A 19,729-nucleotide genomic window follows, 5' to 3' on the forward strand; every position below is an offset into this window, starting at 1 on the left:
ATGTGTCTTAATGATTAATAGTGTACATTTCATACATGTCTTTTTAGAACTCAAGAAATAGATTAGGAATAGGCCATTCAGCTCCTTGTGTCAATCATTAATCCCATATTCCTCAATTCTTTTAAAATCCACAAATCCTTCTGAAAATTATAACCTTAGAATTTCAAGGATTCTGTACTTTCTGGGCGAAGAAATTCCACACTGTTTCTAGCCCAACTGGCTGATCAGGTATTTCGGAAGAAGTATTCCATGTGTAGATACCACAGACAGGGAAAATGTCATCCCTGCCTCCATCCTGTCAAACCCAATAAGAATGTTGTATGTTTCAACACGTCATCCTGATTTTCATTGTTTTATTTATTCAACATATAAACAATATCTTTAGATGTCTGGAATATTATCAATGTGTGATTTCACATAAGTAACTTAAAAAACGAATTTACATAACATTTTCAGAATATCAAAATGTCACAAGGTAGGTTAAAGGCACATAATCAAACAAAATTTAACAAGTGAGCCACAAGCCATTTCACAGTCCATTTAATCTTCCTCCTTGCATTTAAGAAAAAAAATGGGCATACACATTCCTGCATGTCGGAATACTTCTTCCTCTTCTTGGATTGCTTTATATTAGGTTGTACTATGGTACTCTTAAAACAAGTCAGTAAGCTACAACCTGAGTGTCATGATGAAACAGTAGTTCCTCTAATCATCTGTTCCTGCATTCATTCTGTGGGATTGAAAACAGACAAGATGAAATGTAAACAAGCTGCAACTGGAAATGATGTCATTTGTTTTTCCCTTCATTTGGGGTCTGAATGTGGGTGGTGCTGTATGAACCAACATTTATTGCCTACTCCTAGGAACTGCAGTCCAGTTCCAAATCATAATGGTGTTTCTGTGTGCCTGCTGCAATGGTCCTTGTAGATTATAAAAACTGCTGGATAAACATTGAGGTTCCTACAGCACTTGTGGCCGATATGCCCTACAGCCATGGGGAGGCACTGGAGGATAGGATACTGATGACAAAGCTTTATACTGGAATGGTGTCAAATTTCTTGTGTATCATTGGAGCACAAGAGGAGTGTTCTATTGCATCCATAATTTGTGCATCATAGATTGTAGATCTCTACATAATAGTTACTTTTTTTCCTGTTAACACTTTTCCTTTGCATAATGGTTACGGGGAGGTGGTCAGAATTTTATTGTCTGCCTGCCACTTGATCAACCCCACTGTGCATGCATTCCTACTTGTATAGTTCCTCCTTTAACTCCAGACAGCAGCACCTTAGGCCATTTCTGGAACCGTTGCTGGAGAGTGATCCTCGCAGGACTAGATTATTGATACCTGTCATTTTGTTTAAGAGAAAGCTATTGGCACTAGTTACCCGAGTAGCATTTAATCCAGGCAAACTATACAATGGTGGTGGGAACTGTAATTGAATAGCTGGTTCTCGAACACAGATTCTACAGTAACGATATTGAATGGGTTCTGGCAATGTCTGCAGCTGTTTGATAACACATGCTGGCTTTTGTGATGTTGGGGACCTCAAGAGGTTAAGATAAATCATCATCTTGACACTTTGAGCTGAAGATGATCCTATGCTTCAGTTAAGCATATCTGGAAATGTGAATTGTGTATTTTAAATCCACATTTCGTACAAATTGTATAAAAATTGTACAGCTGTCAAATGAAAATTTTCTACTCAAATTCTTTTTAACAGATGTTTTGAGTAGGTAAACTGGACTGGGTTCTCCATGGTGCAGCCCATTTTAATTTCAGTGTTTTACTGATAAATGTACACGCCGATTTTAGTCCATCAACAGTGATCATAGAGGTTTTCCTCTAAAAATGTTGGCTTATTTCCTCCTCATCTGTTGATCTCTGAGATAACTGTTCTGCAGAATGGCTTTCATTTTTATCTGGGAAACCAAAGGCCACAGGTTAATAACGAAATAGACTTTTCACCAGCATCTTATCAGCTGCTAATGAACTGTTTAGAACAAAGAGGGACATAGAACAGTACTGCACAGGAACAGGCCCTATGGCCCACAATGTTGTGCTGAACCAGCAAAAAAATGAATTTTAAAAAACCCAGAAGCTAATCCCTCCTACCTACACAATGTCCATATCCCTCCATCTTCCTCATATTTATGCTCCTATGCAAACATCTCTTAAAAGCCCCTAATGCATTGGCCTCTACCACCGTACCAGACAGTGCATTCCCAGCATCCACGACTCTCTCGAATTAAAAAAAAACTGAGCCCTCACAACCCCTTTGAACTTACCCGATCTCAACACGTGCCTCCTGGTATTAGACATTTCAACCCTGGGAAACATACTCCCTGTCCTCTCTTATCTCTGCCTCTCGTAACTTTATAAACCCCTATCAGCTCTCTCCTCAGCCTCTGCTGCTCCAGAGAAAACAAACCAAGTTTGTCCAAGTCTGATAGAGGAGGGATGAGGAGTGATAACTTCGATTTTGTGAAGGGGAGACAGTGTGTGATGAATCTGAGGGGTTATTTTGAAGGGATACAAAATGGGAATTTTTATGGACTGTCACTAATATGCATTTAAAGAATTCATTTGATTAGATCTCACATCAAGAATTGAAACAAATTGAAGCTCATATGAGGGGTGATTGATAAGTTCATGGCCTAAGGTAGGAGGAGTCATTTTTAGAAAACCTAGCACATTTATTTTTCAACAGAGTCCCCTCCTACATTTACACACTTAGTCTAGCGGTCGTGGAGCATACAAATCTTGGACCTCCAGAAAGTGTCCACAGCAGGAGTGATTGATAAGGTCGTGGCCTAAGGTAGAAACATAGAAACATAGAAAATAGGTGCAGGAGTAGGCCATTCGGCCCTTCGAGCCTGCACCGCCATTTATTATGATCACGGCTGATCATCCAACTCAGAACCCTGCACCAGCCTTCCCTCCATACCCGCTGATCCCCGTAGCCACAAGGGGCATATCTAACTCCCTCTTAAATATAGCCAAAATGAACTGGCCTCAACTGTGTCCTGTGGCAGAGAATTCCACAGATTCACCACTCTCTGTGTGAAGAAGTTTTTCCTCTCAGTCCTAAAAGGCTTCCCCTTTATCCTCAAACTGTGACCTCTCGTTCTGGATTTCCCCAACATCGGGAACAATTTTCCTGCATCTAGCCTGTCCAATCCCTTTAGGATTTTATACGTTTCAATCAGATCCCCCCTCAATCTTCTAAATTCCAACGAGTACAAGCCCAGTTCATCCAGTCTTTCTTCATATGAAAGTCCTGCCATCCCAGGAATCAATCTGGTGAACCTTCTTTGTACTCCCTCTATGGCAAGGATGTCTTTCCTCAGATTAGGGGACCAAAACTGCACACAATACTCCAGGTGTGGTCTCACCAAGGCCTTGTACAACTGCAGTAGTACCTCCCTGCTCCTGTACTCGAATCCTCTCGCTATAAATGCCAGCATACCATTCGCCTTTTTCACTGCCTGCTGTACCTGCATGCCCACTTTCAATGACTGGTGTATAATGACACCCAGGTCTCGTTGCACCTCCCCTTTTCCTAATCGGCCACCATTCAGATAATAATCTGTTTTCTTATTTTTGCCACCAAAGTGGATAACTTCACATTTATCCACATTAAATTGCATCTGCCATGAATTTGCCCACTCACCCAACCTATCCAAGTCACCCTGCATCCTCTTAGCATCCTCCTCACAGCTAACACTGCCGCCCAGCTTCGTGTCATCCGCAAACTTGGAGATGCTGCATTTAATTCCCTCATCCAAGTCATTAATATATATTGTAAACAACTGGGGTCCCAGCACTGAGCCTTGCGGTACCCCACTAGTCACTGCCTGCCATTCTGAAAAGGTCCTGTTTATTCCCACTCTTTGCTTCCTGCCTGCTAACCAATTCTCTATCCACATCAATACCTTTGAGTGATTATGCAGAAAGTTTGATTATTAACTCATCTGGTGTGATTGATAAGTTTGTGGCCTAAGGTAGAAGGAGATGAGTTACTAACTTCAGACTTTTTGCATAATCAAAGAGTTGAACTGCATGTGCATGTAACGAGAGCTGTATAACTCATCTCCTTCTACCTTACACCACAAACTTATCAATCACCCCTGCTGTGGACACTTTCTGGAGGTCCAAGATCCGTATGCTCCACGACCACTGGACTAAGTGTGTAAATGTAGGAGGAGACTATGTTGAAAAATAAATGTGCTAGGTTTTCTAAAATTGACTCCTTCTACCTTAGGCCACGAACTTATCAATCACCCCTCGAAAAATTTGAAGGCTAATTATTAACCTGGATTGGAAGCTGACTGAACAGGAAACAGTACGGATAATTGGAAAGTACTCAAGTTGGAAAGATGGGACTCATGATGGAGGGGCTGGAACTCCTCACAGTATTCATAAGTCATTTGGGATTTCCAATTGTACAAACCTGGTCTGCATTGTAGGTAGTGTAGATGAAAGCATCAAGTTACAAAGGAGTCCTAATAGATTGAGCAAATTGCCAAAAGTGTGACAAATTGGAATTCAGTGTAGACAAAAGTGAGCTTATTGTTTGGGCAAACAAAGAAAACAGAGCACATTCTCAGCTATGAAAGCCCACAAGCTCTAAAAGAACCAGTGGCAGTTAGGTTCATGAACACTTTATTAAAATGTTAGGAAAATAGGACTAATGTAATGCTGATATTAGAGTACCATGTGCAAGTGGTTTCTGTTTGGAAAAATTCTGGAGTAGTGTGACAGTATGGGGGAATAGAAACATAGAAACATAGAAAATAGGTGCAGGAGTAGGCCATTCAGCCCTTCGAGCCTGCACCGCCATTTATTATGATCATGGCTGATCATCCAACTCAGAACCCTGCCCCAGCCTTCCCTCCATACCCCCTGATCCCCGTAGCCACAAAGGCCATATCTAACTCCCTCTTAAATATAGCCAATGAACTGGCGTCAACAGTTTCCTGTGGCAGAGAATTCCACAGATTCACCACTCTCTGTGTGAAGAAGTTTTTCCTAATCTCGGTCCTAAAAGGCTTCCCCTCTAACCTCAAACTGTGACCCCTCGTTCTGGACTTCCCCAACATTGGGAACAATCTTCCTGCATCTAGCCTGTCCAATCCCTTTAGGATCTTATACGTTTCAATCAGATCCCCCCTCAATCTTCTAAATTCCAATGAGTACAAGCCCAATTCATCCAGTCTTTCTTCATATGAAAGTCCTGCCATCCCAGGAATCAATCTGGTGAACCTTCTTTGTACTCCCTCTATGGCAAAGATGTCTTTCCTCAGATTAGGGGACCAAAACTGCACACAATACTCCAGGTGTGGTCTCACCAAGGCCTTGTACAACTGCAGTAGTACCTCCCTGCTCCTGTACTCGAATCCTCTCGCTATAAATGCCAGCATACCATTCGCCTTTTTCACTGCCTGCTGTACCTGCATGCCCACTTTCAATGACTGGTGTATAATGACACCCAGGTCTCGTTGCACCTCCCCTTTTCCTAATCGGCCACCATTCAGATAATAATCTGTTTTCCTATTTTTGCCACCAAAGTGGATAACTTCACATTTATCCACATTAAATTGCATCTGCCATGAATTTGCCCACTCACCCAACCTATCCAAGTCACCCTGCATCCTCTTAGCATCCTCCTCACTGCTAACACTGCTACCCAGCTTCGTGTCATCCGCAAACTTGGAGATGCTGCATTTAATTCCCTCATCCAAGTCATTAATATATATTGTAAACAACTGGGTTCCCAGAACTGAGCCTTACGGTACCCCACTAGTCACCGCCTGCCATTCTGAAAAGGTCCCGTTTATTCCCACTCTTTGCTTCCTGTCTGCTAACCAATTCTCCACCCACACCAATACCTTACCCCCAATACCGTGTGCTTTAAGTTTGCACACTAATCTCCTGTGTGGGACCTTGTCAAAAGCCTTTTGAAAATCCAAATATACCACATCCACTGGTTCTCCCCTATCCACTCTACTAGTTACATCCTCAAAAAATTCTATGAGATTCGTCAGACATGATTTTCCTTTCACAAATCCATGCTGACTTTGTCCGATCATTTCACCGCTTTCCAAATGTGCTGTTATCACATCCTTGATAACTGACTCCAGCAGTTTCCCCACCACCGACGTTAGGCTAACCAGTCTATAATTCCCTGGTTTCTCTCTCCCTCCTTTTTTAAAAAGTGGGGTTAGATTAGCCACCCTCCAATCCTCAGGAACTAGTCCAGAATCTAACGAGTTTTGAAAAATTATCACTAATGCATCCACTATTTCTTGGGCTACTTCTTTAAGCACTCTAGGATGCAGACCATCTGGCCCTGGGGATTTATCTGCCTTCAATCCCTTCAATTTACCTAACACCACAAATATAGCCTATGGAAGGATATGTTAACGTTGGAAGGAATACAGTGTACTCTCAGCTGCACATCAAAAGGTAAATTGAATAACTGACCCTTGTATCTAAGGAACTCAGAAATTGGAGAGGTGGTTTGATTGAACAGAGCAGAAGTAGGCCACTCAGCCCCTCAGCCCCTCAAATGACCAATGAGATCGTTGATCTCTGCTGGCTCTTCTAAACCAGCCCTCCATAATTCTCAATTCCTTAAGCTTTCAAATATTTTCTGTATCCACCTTAAATGTATCTAATGATCTGGTCCCCTCTACCTTCTAGGACAGAAAATTCCAGAGATTATCACCCTTTGAGCAAATAAATTTCTATGAACTTCAGTTTTAAATGACTAGTCCCTTATATTTTTAGCTATGTCCCATTGTTTCTGACTTTCCACTCGTGAAATTATCTCAACAACTACCCTCTCAAGCCCCCTTACATGCATAAATGATTAGAGTGTGTAAAGTTAGGTACAGTTAGGGATAGATATGGAAGTTATTTATGATAATTGGCGAATCTTGGATTTAGGTATGGTTTAAAAAAAATCAGAAGGTCACATCATGAAAATATTGACTGACGATAAATCGTTACTCTTCAGTGTTATTGGTGATATGGAACTATAAAGTTTTGATGGTCAGCTGTACCTCCAGATTTTGATGTTACACACGTTTCAAGGCTGCGAGCTTCATCGAGAGTTAAACTGCTTTGTGATACAATGAGTTTTCTGGGAAGTGGAACAGGATTTACATTCTGTTCTGTATTACGTTTTTTCAGGAGTTTTGTTCGAGGAGGAGGGAGCAGAATTTTCTGGTTCCTTCCTGATGTAATTTCTTGTTTTTTAGTTTCTTCTTCACCACCAAATTCTGCATTCTTGGCTTCTGAGGATAGTTGTCCTTCAAAATTCCCTTCTTTGTCTGAAAAGATAAATGAAAATACTTTCTTAAACATTATTCAGATATCTTGATTCTGGTTTAATTTCTTTCATCAATTCTGCAATACATTATTAAGAATCATTTATATTTTCAATTTACTGTCTTCCCTTCCCTCTCCTGTGGGACTGTTCATGATTTACGGCGTCTCACTGAAGTGTCACTGCTGATGCATGAACCTAGACAGTAATGGTGCTCACTTTAAGGGACACTGAAGAAATTCTACACAGAATCTGGGAGCGTGACTGGCTGATTTTTATTTTGCCTTATTGAAAGATGCTCATGTAAGCATGCTTGTGAACATGAGGGATTAGAGGAAAAGTAAACTTAAAAGTACAGTTGATCCTAGTCATTTAGGACTTCCACATTATGCACTCTAACATGCAAATATCAAAAGTGGTTATTTGTCCAACAGCAAATGCTACAGACGCAGGAAAGTAGAAACAAAACAACGGTTGGAAACAGTCAGCAGCTCAAGCAGCTGTGCCAAGATGGAATAAGATCTCTACAAGTACATAGAGCCTGAATTGTTTCTAACCTTCCTGCGGGTCCGTGGCTGTTTTCAACACAGATAGGAATGGAGTATAATATTTTAATAAAGAGAATAAGGACGTTACATGCTGTATGAAAAAAAAGCCCTAATGGGATAAACAGGTTAAGGATTCCAAGACTACAAGTAAACAGAGTACCAAAGAAGTTTAAAAAGCTATAAAATAAAGCAAATCCTAGCATTTATTTCTAGGTGAATAGAACTTTAAAGCAGGAATTTCTGCTGAACTTAGACCATAGTTGATGTACTGTGTACACTTAGGAATGTCATATTATTTAGTCTTTGAAGATTCACTAGAATGGTTAGCAGAATTGAAGGAATCTGGCTATTGGAAAATATGAAAGGAGAACATTTCTTTATACTTGAACTTATGCTCATTGTGTTAGACATAATAATGCAGGGGTCCCCACTCTTGTGTCACGGACCCCTTGTTTAATGGTCCATGATATAAAAAAGATTGGGAACCCCTGTATTAATGTGATCTTAAAGAGCTCCTTGCAGCATTAAACTGTTATTTTCCTGACATTTATTAGGATGTTTCAATTTGATTCGAATAGGAGGAAAATATAGTATCATTATCTGGAAGATTTGTGTCTGGAATTATTGTTGGGGGTTATGGTAGGAAAGGAAAAGCAACTCAGTGTGGCTTCTATTTTGGTGTAAGATGAGTCTACTGCCCTAGCAGTGTGTATGTACAAAGCTGTGCAGCGAGTTAAGCACCTTCTCAAAAATCGCCCAAGATGAAGCTTTCTTCAGGGTTTTAATGAGATCTTACTTGTGAAACTGCAGAAAATTAAGTAAATTACGTATTAAATTCAATACAGAATCATCTGAATATACTAATACACCTATTATTCTCACAATTAGTGTTAACCAATGAAATACACACATGAAATACCCCATATCTATTTCTATGATACCTTAATAACAATAAGCAATAAGCAAAATACATTTTCAAAATATATCTACTAAATGTTTACTGATATTAACTGAAGATTAAGACTCACAGATATTGCTGTTTCAAGGGCAAATAAAGAGAAGATGGAGATGGATGCCTTTTCACCGTGCACTTTAAATTAAACCCAAGTTAGCCGTGCAGGAAATGATATAAAAAAGCAACTTACATACAGGAGGTGATATGCATACAAATTAACTGCGCCCTCTTGAGGCCAGAACAATAAGTGGCAATGTAAACTACTTGCAACAGACTGCCTGTGTTTATTTACAGCTTCTCCTCAGTATGCACCACACAGATTGTACTGAATTGCCAAATATAAAGCAGTCAAGGTACTAAAGTTGATACTAATGCCTTTAAGCTACTAAAATCAGAAAGACAGCCATGATTCCCACTCCTATCTGCAATTTGCTATTACACATGGATGAAAAGTCAAACTTATCTTTGAACTGGACCTTACTGTCTCCTCAAAACATTCACTAGAATAATTTGCTACAAGATCTGATGTAGTTCCTATCATTTAATCAACTTAATGGTTGAATTTGGTCATGAAAGCCCCATTAACCAGCAGAATCCTGAAGCTTATTGTAAGTACATATGTGAAGGTTGATTTTGAGTGTGGTATGTAATGGCCAATACCATGGAATGATGACCCAGTAAGAAATAAATGTGCTGAAGGGGTAATAGAAAAATAGACTTACTTTCATCTTAGATATTTCATAAGGGAGAAGAAAAATATTTTTACCTGCTTTTTGACTCGCAGAGGCCTTGGCTATATTGGCTTGCACAACACGTTTAAGAGACTGAGGTGGAGGCTGTGGTTTGTTTTCTCCGGCTATTCCTTCAAATCAAACACAACTAACTGTATTAAAGTTATAACTTGCATTAGTAATAGAGCGGCTCACAAATTGTTTCAGGGTGCTTCATAAGCCTTAAGCAAAAATTTGACACTGAGTCACATAGGCATATTAGTTCTGATGCTTGTAGACTAAAGGAGTAGAGAAGCAGGGGGTTTGGTGAAGTGTTTCCGGAGTTCAGGGGCTGGAGAGGTCTGATAATGTTACGAAGACGGAGAGAGTCATCGTCATGCCAAAGGGTACCGAATGTAAAGTTCATGTGGATTATGCTTGATTTGTTACACAGGGATCACAATTTAATGAGCTGTGAAGACGAAACTAAAGATGACCAGCAGCCAACAGTTCTGCATTTGGCCGTCAGCCCTCAATGTGTGTAGATGTCTATTTCCATTGTGATATCTCTGTCCTTGTTTTCAATGAGGCTCCATGCAATCTCAAGGAGCTACATCTCAACTGCACATCTTTGGTCCAAGACGCTAAAGTACGAAAGGAAGGGATTGAATGTAATTCACGTCTGGGCTCTTGTTATATGTTCAAATTAATAAAGCTGCCGACTCTGTGAAAAAAGGCTTTTACAGATCAAGCAACAGTTTTTTATTTGCTAAAATATGTGGGGATGTAAACGCTGAGCTGAAATTGAACAACATCCTGGCGAATGAGGTTTTTTTTTCTAGGTGTGTCAGGAAGGATTGGAGGGCTGAGGCTGTGCTATTATCAGTGGACTGGTTTGAGCAGTAGGTGAACTGGAAGGGTCCAATGTAGCTGGGATTTAAATTATCCATTACCAGCTGCTCAAAGTATTTCATGATTGTTGAAGTCATTGCCACAGGGCGGAAATTGCTTAGGACGGTTACTGTGGCTCTTCTGGGCACCAGAGTGATGGAGGCTGCTTTGAAGCTTGCAGGGACAGATTGCTGTTTCAGAGAGATATTAAACATGTGAAAGAGTTCTCTGTCTTACCTTTAAAATTGGTTAATTCTAACTCCGATTTTATACTCTATAGAGATGGGGAAGAAATGGAAGAATAAATTACCACATGGCATGCAAGTGCCTGCTGTTCATACAGAAATTCCATTCACCTCAAGTCCTAAACATTTTCTGCAAGTTTCAAATGGATAATTGACTTTAGTCTCATTCTTATGTCATGTTTTTAAATATTACTTTCCAGCTTTTTCTGCATCCTGCAACATCCATGCCAAAATTAACTATTTTCTCCTTGGCTCCTGTTTACATAATTCTGGAACTAGATTTGGTGAATCAGATGAATTGCACATTTTTGCAATTCACCTGAGAAGTCTCAATTTCAATTCCTACAGGTTTCAACCTCTCCTGTATTAGTAGTGTCAAAAGCAATATTACCACTTTTGTAGATGAACAAAGCAAAGGTAGTGTCAACTTCAGGCTTACAAGCACTTAAAATGTCCTTACATGAGGATAAGAAGACATCCTAGATTGTATAATCAGTGAATTATTGTGGAAAAATTAAAACATAAAGCAGAGCATATAAAATGGCAAGGATCTGTGAGAGATCAGAGGATAGAGAATTTTACAAGAAACTGAATCGTTATAAGGAGGCAATGTGACATCAAAACTAACAGCAAGGGCTTCCATTAATACATACAAGGAAGATGGTAGTTAGGGTAAGTGTGGAACCATTAGAGATCAAGAATGGGGAATCAATAACAGGAAAAGAGGACAGGCAAATTAAATTGATACCTTAACATTTTCTTTGCTGTGGAGGACACTGTAAACACTTCAAAACTATCTAATAGGATAATTTCAAACGTTATGGTGAATTTAGTAATTGCTATCATGAGGGACAGGATAATGAAAAGCAAAGTTAAGGGGTCAAAAAGCAGACAAGTTGCCAGGAGGCTCATGGTACTGAGAGGATTTGTGTGAAGATTGGTTCTTGATAGAAGACTGGCATTTGTGATAAATGGGTCTTTTCCAGCCTGGAAGGATGTAACAAGTGAAGTGCCCCAAGAATCAGTCGTTGCCCCTCAATTAGTTATAGAAACATAGAAAATAGGTGCAGGAGTAGGCCATTCGGCCCTTCGAGCCTGCACCGCCATTTATTATGATCATGGCTGATCATCCAACTCAGAACCCCGCCCCAGCCTTCCCTCCATACCCGCTGACCCCCGTAGCCACAAGGGCCATATCTAACTCCCTCTTAAATATAGCCAATGAACTGGCCTCAACTGTTTCCTGTGGCAGAGAATTCCACAGATTCACCACTCTCTGTGTGAAGAAGTTTTTCCTAATCTCGGTCCTAAAAGGCTGCCCCTCTATCCTCAAACTGTGACCCCTCGTTCTGGACCTCCCCAACATCGGGAACAATCTTCCTGCATCTAGCCTGTCCAATCCCTTTAGGATCTTATACGTTTCAATCAGATCCCCCCTCAATCTTCTAAATTCCAACGAGTACAAGCCCAGTTCATCCAGTCTTTCTTCATATGAAAGACCTGCCATCCCAGGAATCAATCTGGTGAACCTTCTTTGTACTCCCTCTATGGCAAAGATGTCTTTCCTCAGATTAGGGGACCAAAACTGCACACAATACTCCAGGTGCGGTCTCACCAAGGCCTTGTACAACTGCAGTAGTACCTCCCTGCTCCTGTACTCGAATCCTCTCGCTATAAATGCCAACATACCATTCGCCTTTTTCACCGCTTGCTGTACCTGCATGCCCACTTTCAATGACTGGTGTATAATGACACCCAGGTCTCGTTGCACCTCCCCTTTTCCTAATCGGCCACCATTCAGATAATAATCTGTTTTCCTATTTTTGCCACCAAAGTGGATAACTTCACATTTATCCACATTAAATTGCATCTGCCATGAGTTTGCCCACTCACCCAACCTATCCAAGTCACCCTGCATCCTCTTAGCATCCTCCTCACTGCTAACACTGCCACCCAGCTTCGTGTCATCCGCAAACTTGGAGATGCTGCATTTAATTCCCTCATCCAAGTCATTAATATATATTGTAAACAACTGGGGTCCCAGCACTGAGCCTTGCGGTACCCCACTAGTCACCGCCTGCCATTCTGAAAAGGTCCCGTTTATTCCCACTCTTTGCTTCCTGTCTGCTAACCAATTCTCCACCCACACCAATACCTTACCCCCAATACCGTGTGCTTTAAGATTGCACACTAATCTCCTGTGTGGGACCTTGTCAAAAGCCTTTTGAAAATCCAAATATACCGCATCCACTGGTTCTCCCCTATCCACTCTACTAGTTACATCCTCAAAAAATTCTATGAGATTCGTCAGACATGTTTTTCCTTTCACAAATCCATGCTGACTTTGTCCGATCATTTCACCGCTTTCCAAATGTGCTGTTATCACATCCTTGATAACTGACTCCAGCAGTTTCCCCACCACCGACGTTAGGCTAACCAGTCTATAATTCCCTGGTTTCTCTCTCCCTCCTTTTTTAAAAAGTGGGGTTAGATTAGCCACCCTCCAATCCTCAGGAACTAGTCCAGAATCTAACGAGTTTTGAAAAATTATCACTTATGGTTTATAAACATGACTTGGAGGAGAATATACGGTACCCAAGTTTAGGACATGGACTAATTGAATGGGCAAGGAAAACATGGCAAATGGAGCCTAATGTGGGAATACGAGTGTGTACTTAGATAAGAAGAATCTAACGGTAGACTCTTCTCTTAACGATGAAAGATTGCGGATGAGTGAAGTATAGAGAGACTTAGATGTTCTTGTGAATGAATCACAGAAAGTTAGCAGGAAGTGCAGCAAGTGGTTAGAAAGGTAAGTGACACATTGCCTTTATTGCAAGCGGGTTGAAGTTCGGACATGGGGAACTATTATTACCATTGAACAGAGTACCGTTCATTGCTATACAGCACAGAGACAGCCACTTCAGCCCAGCCTGTCCAGGTCAACCAAGATGCCCATTCTCAGTTAGTCTCATTTGTCCGTGTTTAGTCTAAATCCTCCTTATCTACGCAACTACCCAAAAGCCTTTTAAATGTAATTGCACCCCCCTCTACCACTTCCTGTGGCAGCTCATCCCATACACTTAGCACCATCTTGGGCCTGTTTTAAACCTTCTCCCTCTCACTTTAAACCTATCTCCTCTCAGACTCCCCTACCCTGTGATAAAGGCTGGATATTCACCTTATCTATGCCCCTCTGTAAGATCACACCTTAGCCTCGTATACCCCAGGGAAAAACAACCTCTCCTTACGAATCAAACCCTCCAGACTTGGTAAACTTAGTCTTAGACTCTTAACTTCTTCAGCTATGAGGCCACCCTCAGGGTGGAGGAACAACGCCTCAGAATTCCGTCTGGGTAGCCTCCAACCTTCTGGCATGAACATTGATTTTAACCTCCAGTAATTTCCTTCCCCTCCCTCCTTCCTTCTTCTATTCCCCACTCTGGCCTCTTATGTCTTCTCCTCTCCTGTCAATTGTCTCTTCCTGGGTTACCTCCTTCTCCCCTTTCTCTCCTGGTCCACTCCCCTCTCCTATCAGATTTCTTCTTCTCCAGTCCTTTTCCTTTACCTTTCCCTCCCCCCACCTTTTTATTCTGGCATCTTCTCCCTTCCTTTCCAATCCTATGAAGGGTCTTGGCCCGAAATGTCAACTCTTTATTTATTTCCATAGATGCTGCCAGACCTGCAGAGTTGCTCCAGCATTTTGTATGTGCTGCTCAGGATTTCCAGCATCTGCAGGAGTTTTGTGTTTATATTCTTAGAAGAACAAGGAGAGATTTTATGCAAGATCCCAAGGGGGTATGGCAAGGTATGTTGATGTATTCACTAGTGGGAAGCAAGCTAAGAAGGAAGTCATTTACAACCAAGGTACATAGGGATTTGTAACTGTGACTGCCAGGAATTCTCTACCCTGAAGAGGTATGGAGCATTGAACACTGGGGTTCTTTAAAGACTAAGTGGATAAATGTATGATAAGTCTGGGTGTTGAGGTCTATGGGCTGACACAGAAGAGAGGAGGCCTGGGGAACATCATACTGAACGCTGGAGCAGGCTTGAGATGCTTTCTGACTTCCTCCTGCTATTTTCTTATTAGGGGGACAGACCAAGGTTAATATTGCTCAAATCAATCCAATTACTCAAAAGGGGCATGAAATGGCCTTTGATTAGATCAACAGGGGACTATTAGCTGCTTATGACAATGGTTCAAATGGCCATGGGGAGGTGATATTCAGGAAGAATAACTCTAGCCAATAATAACTTGTATTGAATAATTACTTTGGTTCTGTCTTCACTAAGGAGGACATAAATAATCTTCCAGAAATAGTAAGGGACAGAGGGTCCAGTGAGATGGAGGAACTGAGCGAAATACATGTTAGTAGGGAAGTGGTGTTAGGTAAATTGAAGGGATTGAAGGCAGATAAATCCCCAGGGCCAGATGGTCTGCATCCTAGAGTGCTTAAGGAAGTAGCCCAAAAAATAGTGGATGCATTAGTGATAATTTTTCAAAACTCGTTAGATTCTGGGCTAGTTCCTGAGGATTGGAGGGTGGCTAATGTAACCCCACTTTTTAAAAAAGGAGGGAGAGAGAAACCAGGGAATTATAGACCGGTTAGCCTAACGTCGGTGGTGGGGAAACTGCTGGAGTCAGTTATCAAGGATGTGATAACAGCACATTTGGAAAGCGGTGAAATGATCGGACAAAGTCAGCATGGATTTGTGAAAGGAAAATCATGTCTGACGGAATCTCATAGAATTTTTTGAGGATGTAACTAGTAGAGTGGATAGGGGAGAACCAGTGGATGTGGTATATTTGGATTTTCAAAAGGCTTTTGACAAGGTCCCACACAGGAGATTAGTGTGCAATCTTAAAGCACACGGTATTGGGGGTAAGGTATTGGTGTGGGTGGAGAATTGGTTAGCAGACAGGAAGCAAAGAGTGGAAATAAACGGGACCTTTTCAGAATGGCAGGCGGTGACTAGTGGGGTACCGCAAGGCTCAGTGCTGGGACCCCAGTTGTTTACAATATATATTAATGACTTGGATGAGGGAATTAAATGCAGCATCTCCAAGTTTGCGGATGACACGAAGCTGGGTGGCAGTGTTAGCAGTGAGGAGGATGCTAAGAGGATGCAGGGTGACTTGGATAGGTTGGGTGAGTGGGCAAACTCATGGCAGATGCAATTTAATGTGGATAAATGTGAAGTTATCCACTTTGGTGGCAAAAATAGGAAAACAGATTATTATCTGAATGGTGGCCGATTAGGAAAAGGGGAGGTGCAACGAGACCTGGGTGTCATTATACACCAGTCATTGAAAGTGGGCATGCAGGTACAGCAGGCGGTGAAAAAGGCGAATGGTATGCTGGCATTTATAGCGAGAGGATTCGAGTACAGGAGCAGGGAGGTACTACTGCAGTTGTACAAGGCCTTGGTGAGACCACACCTGGAGTATTGTGTGCAGTTTTGGTCCCCTAATCTGAGGAAAGACATCCTTGCCATAGAGGGAGTACAAAGAAGGTTCACCAGATTGATTCCTGGGATGGCAGGACTTTCATATGAAGAAAGACTGGATGAACTGGGCTTGTACTCGTTGGAATTTAGAAGATTGAGGGGGGAGCTGATTGAAGCGTATAAGATCCTAAAGGGATTGGACAGGCTAGATGCAGGAAGATTGTTCCCGATGTTGGGGAAGTCCAGAACGAGGGGCCACCATTTGAGGATAGAGGGAAGCCTTTTAGGACCGAGATTAGGAAAAACTTCTTCACACAGAGAGTGGTGAATCTGTGGAATTCTCTGCCACAGGAAACTGTTGAGGCCAGTTCATTGGCTATATTTAAGAGGGAGTTAGATATGGCCCTTGTGGCTACGGGGGTCAGGGGGTATGGAGGGAAGGCTGGGGCGGGGTTCTGAGTTGGATGATCAGCCATGATCATAATAAATGGCGGTGCAGGCTCGAAGGGCCGAATGGCCTACTCCTGCACCTATTTTCTATGTGGATGTGAGTCTGTAGTTAGCTGGTGAGGTGCAGGCAACAGAAACCACAAATGCACATCAACATTTCAACTTTTCTAACATGTTTTGTATTATGCAATCGCTCGGGTCCATCCAGGAAGGGGCCTTTGAAACTGTTCCTCCTCGTACTAATTTTACAGGAAAAATGCAATGCACAGCGTCAATACCATGACACAAATCAAGTGCCCTAAAGGTGCTTCATAAACACAGGCAAGTTTGGACTATTTTTAGGCATTAAAAATCATTACCCAGTACAGTTATTCCCTTCTGCAGCCTCGTGAAGTCAATGGCTACTTAACTACTGTACCCTTTCAGGTAGCTGGGGGGGTCCCAGCAGAGTGGGCCAGTATGTAAAGTAACTCATTAGTTGTAACGAGCTGAACTATTCTATTACCCTGGATTGGACACCTTTCGGATGCCTGCCAAGTCTCAGAGAGCCTAAAGAACAAAGCCAGCTCAGACACTCTTGGCAGGTTTTCAAAAGCTGCTTCCTCTTACCAGATTCATCTGGGGGTCGGAGGGGATTGTCTTCAGATTGGCTACAGCTAGTGCCTGGTGTATGTGCTCCTCAGATCTGAACAGCAGCTTTCCTTCACTGAGATCTGAATTAAATTCCTGTGTGTTGACAGAAACGTTCGAGTTAAATGACATAATCAGTTCAAACAAATCTCCGACAGTAATTCACCAGTTTATTACAGGTAAGCCGTAAACTGCAAATGGCAAATATAACATGCAACATCTGTTTAATAATATTGAATATCCTTTCTCTTCTATACCCCCAATGCTCTTAGCTCAGTGGTGAAGGCTTCATGGTTGCAAGAACTTTATCTAAAATGTTGACCACCAGACCTGGATCCCATCTTAGGATACTTATGACACTTTCCAGCATGACTCGAAAGGTAATCTTGTCCTCATGTGACCACAGCCTAGCGAGTACATTCTATAGTCCACTGTATCTACTTGCATTTGTTACTTTCTGGGAATTATGACATGGAGAATGTTTCTTTATGCTTGGCTGTTATTGTGACCCCTAGTTTTCCGTCTCAAGAGCGTTGGGTTGTATTGCAGGGAAGCCAGTCTGCTTTTCAGCTTCACCCTGCTGTAACCCTCGCACAGCCTTACCTTTTGCAGCCGTGCACTCCTAAGGTTTTCCCAGAGATGCCTCCATGATCCTCTGGAAAACCAGAACCTATCAGAAGTGGAGACCACCTCATGGGGTGTGGAGATTATGGTCCTGCCCCAGACTGCTCTGATGTGTCAATAGATCATGCCATCAAAGGCTTTCCCACCATTTCTGCATAGCTCTGATTATATAAAATAATAACTTAAATCAAAAGCATGTGAAATTTAAATTTAATTGCATATTAGTTTATCAAAAATATCAGCCTTTTACTGAAGACAGGCAATGTTATACAGACAAAATTGCTGGAAGAACCAAGCAAGTCAGGCTGTGTCTATGGAGCGAAAAACAACCAATATTTCGGACCAAGACCCTTCATCAGGACTGGAAGGGAAGGGGGACAGAAGGCAGAATATGAAAGGTGGAGAAGGGGCTGGCATAAAACTGAGGGCAAGGGCAGGCAGGCGGGAAGTGCATCTGGCCCCTTGCCTCAGTGTGTTAGGAAATACTCTTCGATGGTTAAGTGAGAGGTCAAATCTTTTCGGATAGTCACCTTTTTTTGCTCTTATTACTAATTACCTAACTGCAATCTATAGTTATCATCCTACAACAAAAAACATATCATATATATCAAAGGATTCAGCGCTCTGCTTTACAGATTAACACTACAAGCAACTTGCTAACAACAAAAACACTGATAATTTTTTTGATTTAGATCCGATTTGCCATTTTTCCACCTGTTTCTCCTGAAATATTTCCATGGTGTAAACCATCAGGAACGGCCTAGCTATAAATCTAAAACAGACGTAATCACGTGCACTACCTATATCTACACTGTCAGTTTTCTCTTCAAATAAATCAATCCTCAGCAGATATTCCCTTCCTGTGACAAATCCATGCTGACTGTTCTTGCAAACCTTTGTAATGGATGACCATTACTTTCACCCAAGACAGTTCTAATAAGATTTAATTAAAATCTCAGTAAGATATAAGATGGAGGTAAGATCCCCAAATAAACCAGAGAAGTTTATAAGCACGTAATTACTCCGGCTGCCCTTCTCTCCTACGAAACAACACATTAATAAAGCAACATGGAGCCCAAAGCTAGACCTAAAACTTGAAATAGGGAAATGGTCTGGTCCATCATGGTACCTCTCTTTTGCTTCTTTTAATAGTCATCCATACATCTTACACAGGTCTGGCAATTTCAAGTACGCTAAACCCTTCAATAGTTCATGTTTCTTTATGTGTCTAACACTTGAAAAGAGTGTGTACATTATTTTCCCTCCTTTGTGAGGACAGTTGCAAAGTATTCATTAAGAAACATAACCACATCTTCTCTCTCCATATCTACTATCTCAAATTGATCCTTCTATCTCCTTGGGTCTCTTGCAATATGCATACTTATAAAATATCATTGCCTTCTCTGACTCTGTTTGATAATACATCTCTTCCTTAATTCCATTTCTGCTTTCCTCTTACACTTCCTACAAGACTGAGCCTACAGAAGCTTCCTTTCTCATGCCTTTACCTTTAGTAAGATTTTAAATATCGAGGAGGGGCAAGATATGAAGTTTAATGCTATCCACACTCACACATTGAATGCCGCCTTTTTAGGAGCTATTTCTAATCTACTCTGGGGGACATCACATCTTGTCGGAGGAAACTAGTCTTAATTCTTAACTCGTCCACCAAAATACTCTTCCACCACTCTGCTTTAGTTGCCAACGCTGTCCAGAACTGATCTTTAAACCAGTTTCTCACCTCATCTGTGACCTGGGCGGTCTGACCACACACAGAGCAGGTACTGTCAGACCCCTCGCCGGCCTGGATGCGGATCTCGGCCCCATGCCTTTGACCTCGCCCTTGCAAGCCACTGTCTGTGGAGCAAGTTTACTCTGGTCATAGAACAAC

The 19,729-nt window shown here is 41.7% G+C and overlaps 1 protein-coding gene across 2 annotated transcripts in view; it reads right to left on the bottom strand.

The window, feature by feature from the left end:
• Positions 1-343: 343 nt before the first annotated feature.
• The window catches only part of carmil2 (capping protein regulator and myosin 1 linker 2), a 172,089-nt gene continuing 152,703 nt past the window's right edge, over positions 344-19,729 (bottom strand). The window contains exons 35-39 of one of the 2 annotated variants that reach the window (XM_063067430.1): positions 17,194-17,310; positions 10,676-10,712; positions 9,604-9,699; positions 7,069-7,338; positions 344-730 (exon numbers count right to left, since the gene is read on the bottom strand). In XM_063067430.1, coding sequence (XP_062923500.1) covers positions 726-730; positions 7,069-7,338; positions 9,604-9,699; positions 10,676-10,712; positions 17,194-17,310 — 525 coding nt within the window. In that variant the 3' untranslated portion in view covers positions 344-725. Of the gene's footprint in view, positions 731-1,846; positions 1,924-7,068; positions 7,339-9,603; positions 9,700-10,675; positions 10,713-17,193; positions 17,311-19,729 lie in introns of those variants that run through there. The other variant, XM_063067431.1, reaches the window with a different exon arrangement.

The sequence above is a fragment of the Mobula hypostoma genome, chromosome 14, assembly GCF_963921235.1.
Source record: "Mobula hypostoma chromosome 14, sMobHyp1.1, whole genome shotgun sequence".
Lineage (NCBI taxonomy): Eukaryota > Metazoa > Chordata > Chondrichthyes > Myliobatiformes > Myliobatidae > Mobula > Mobula hypostoma.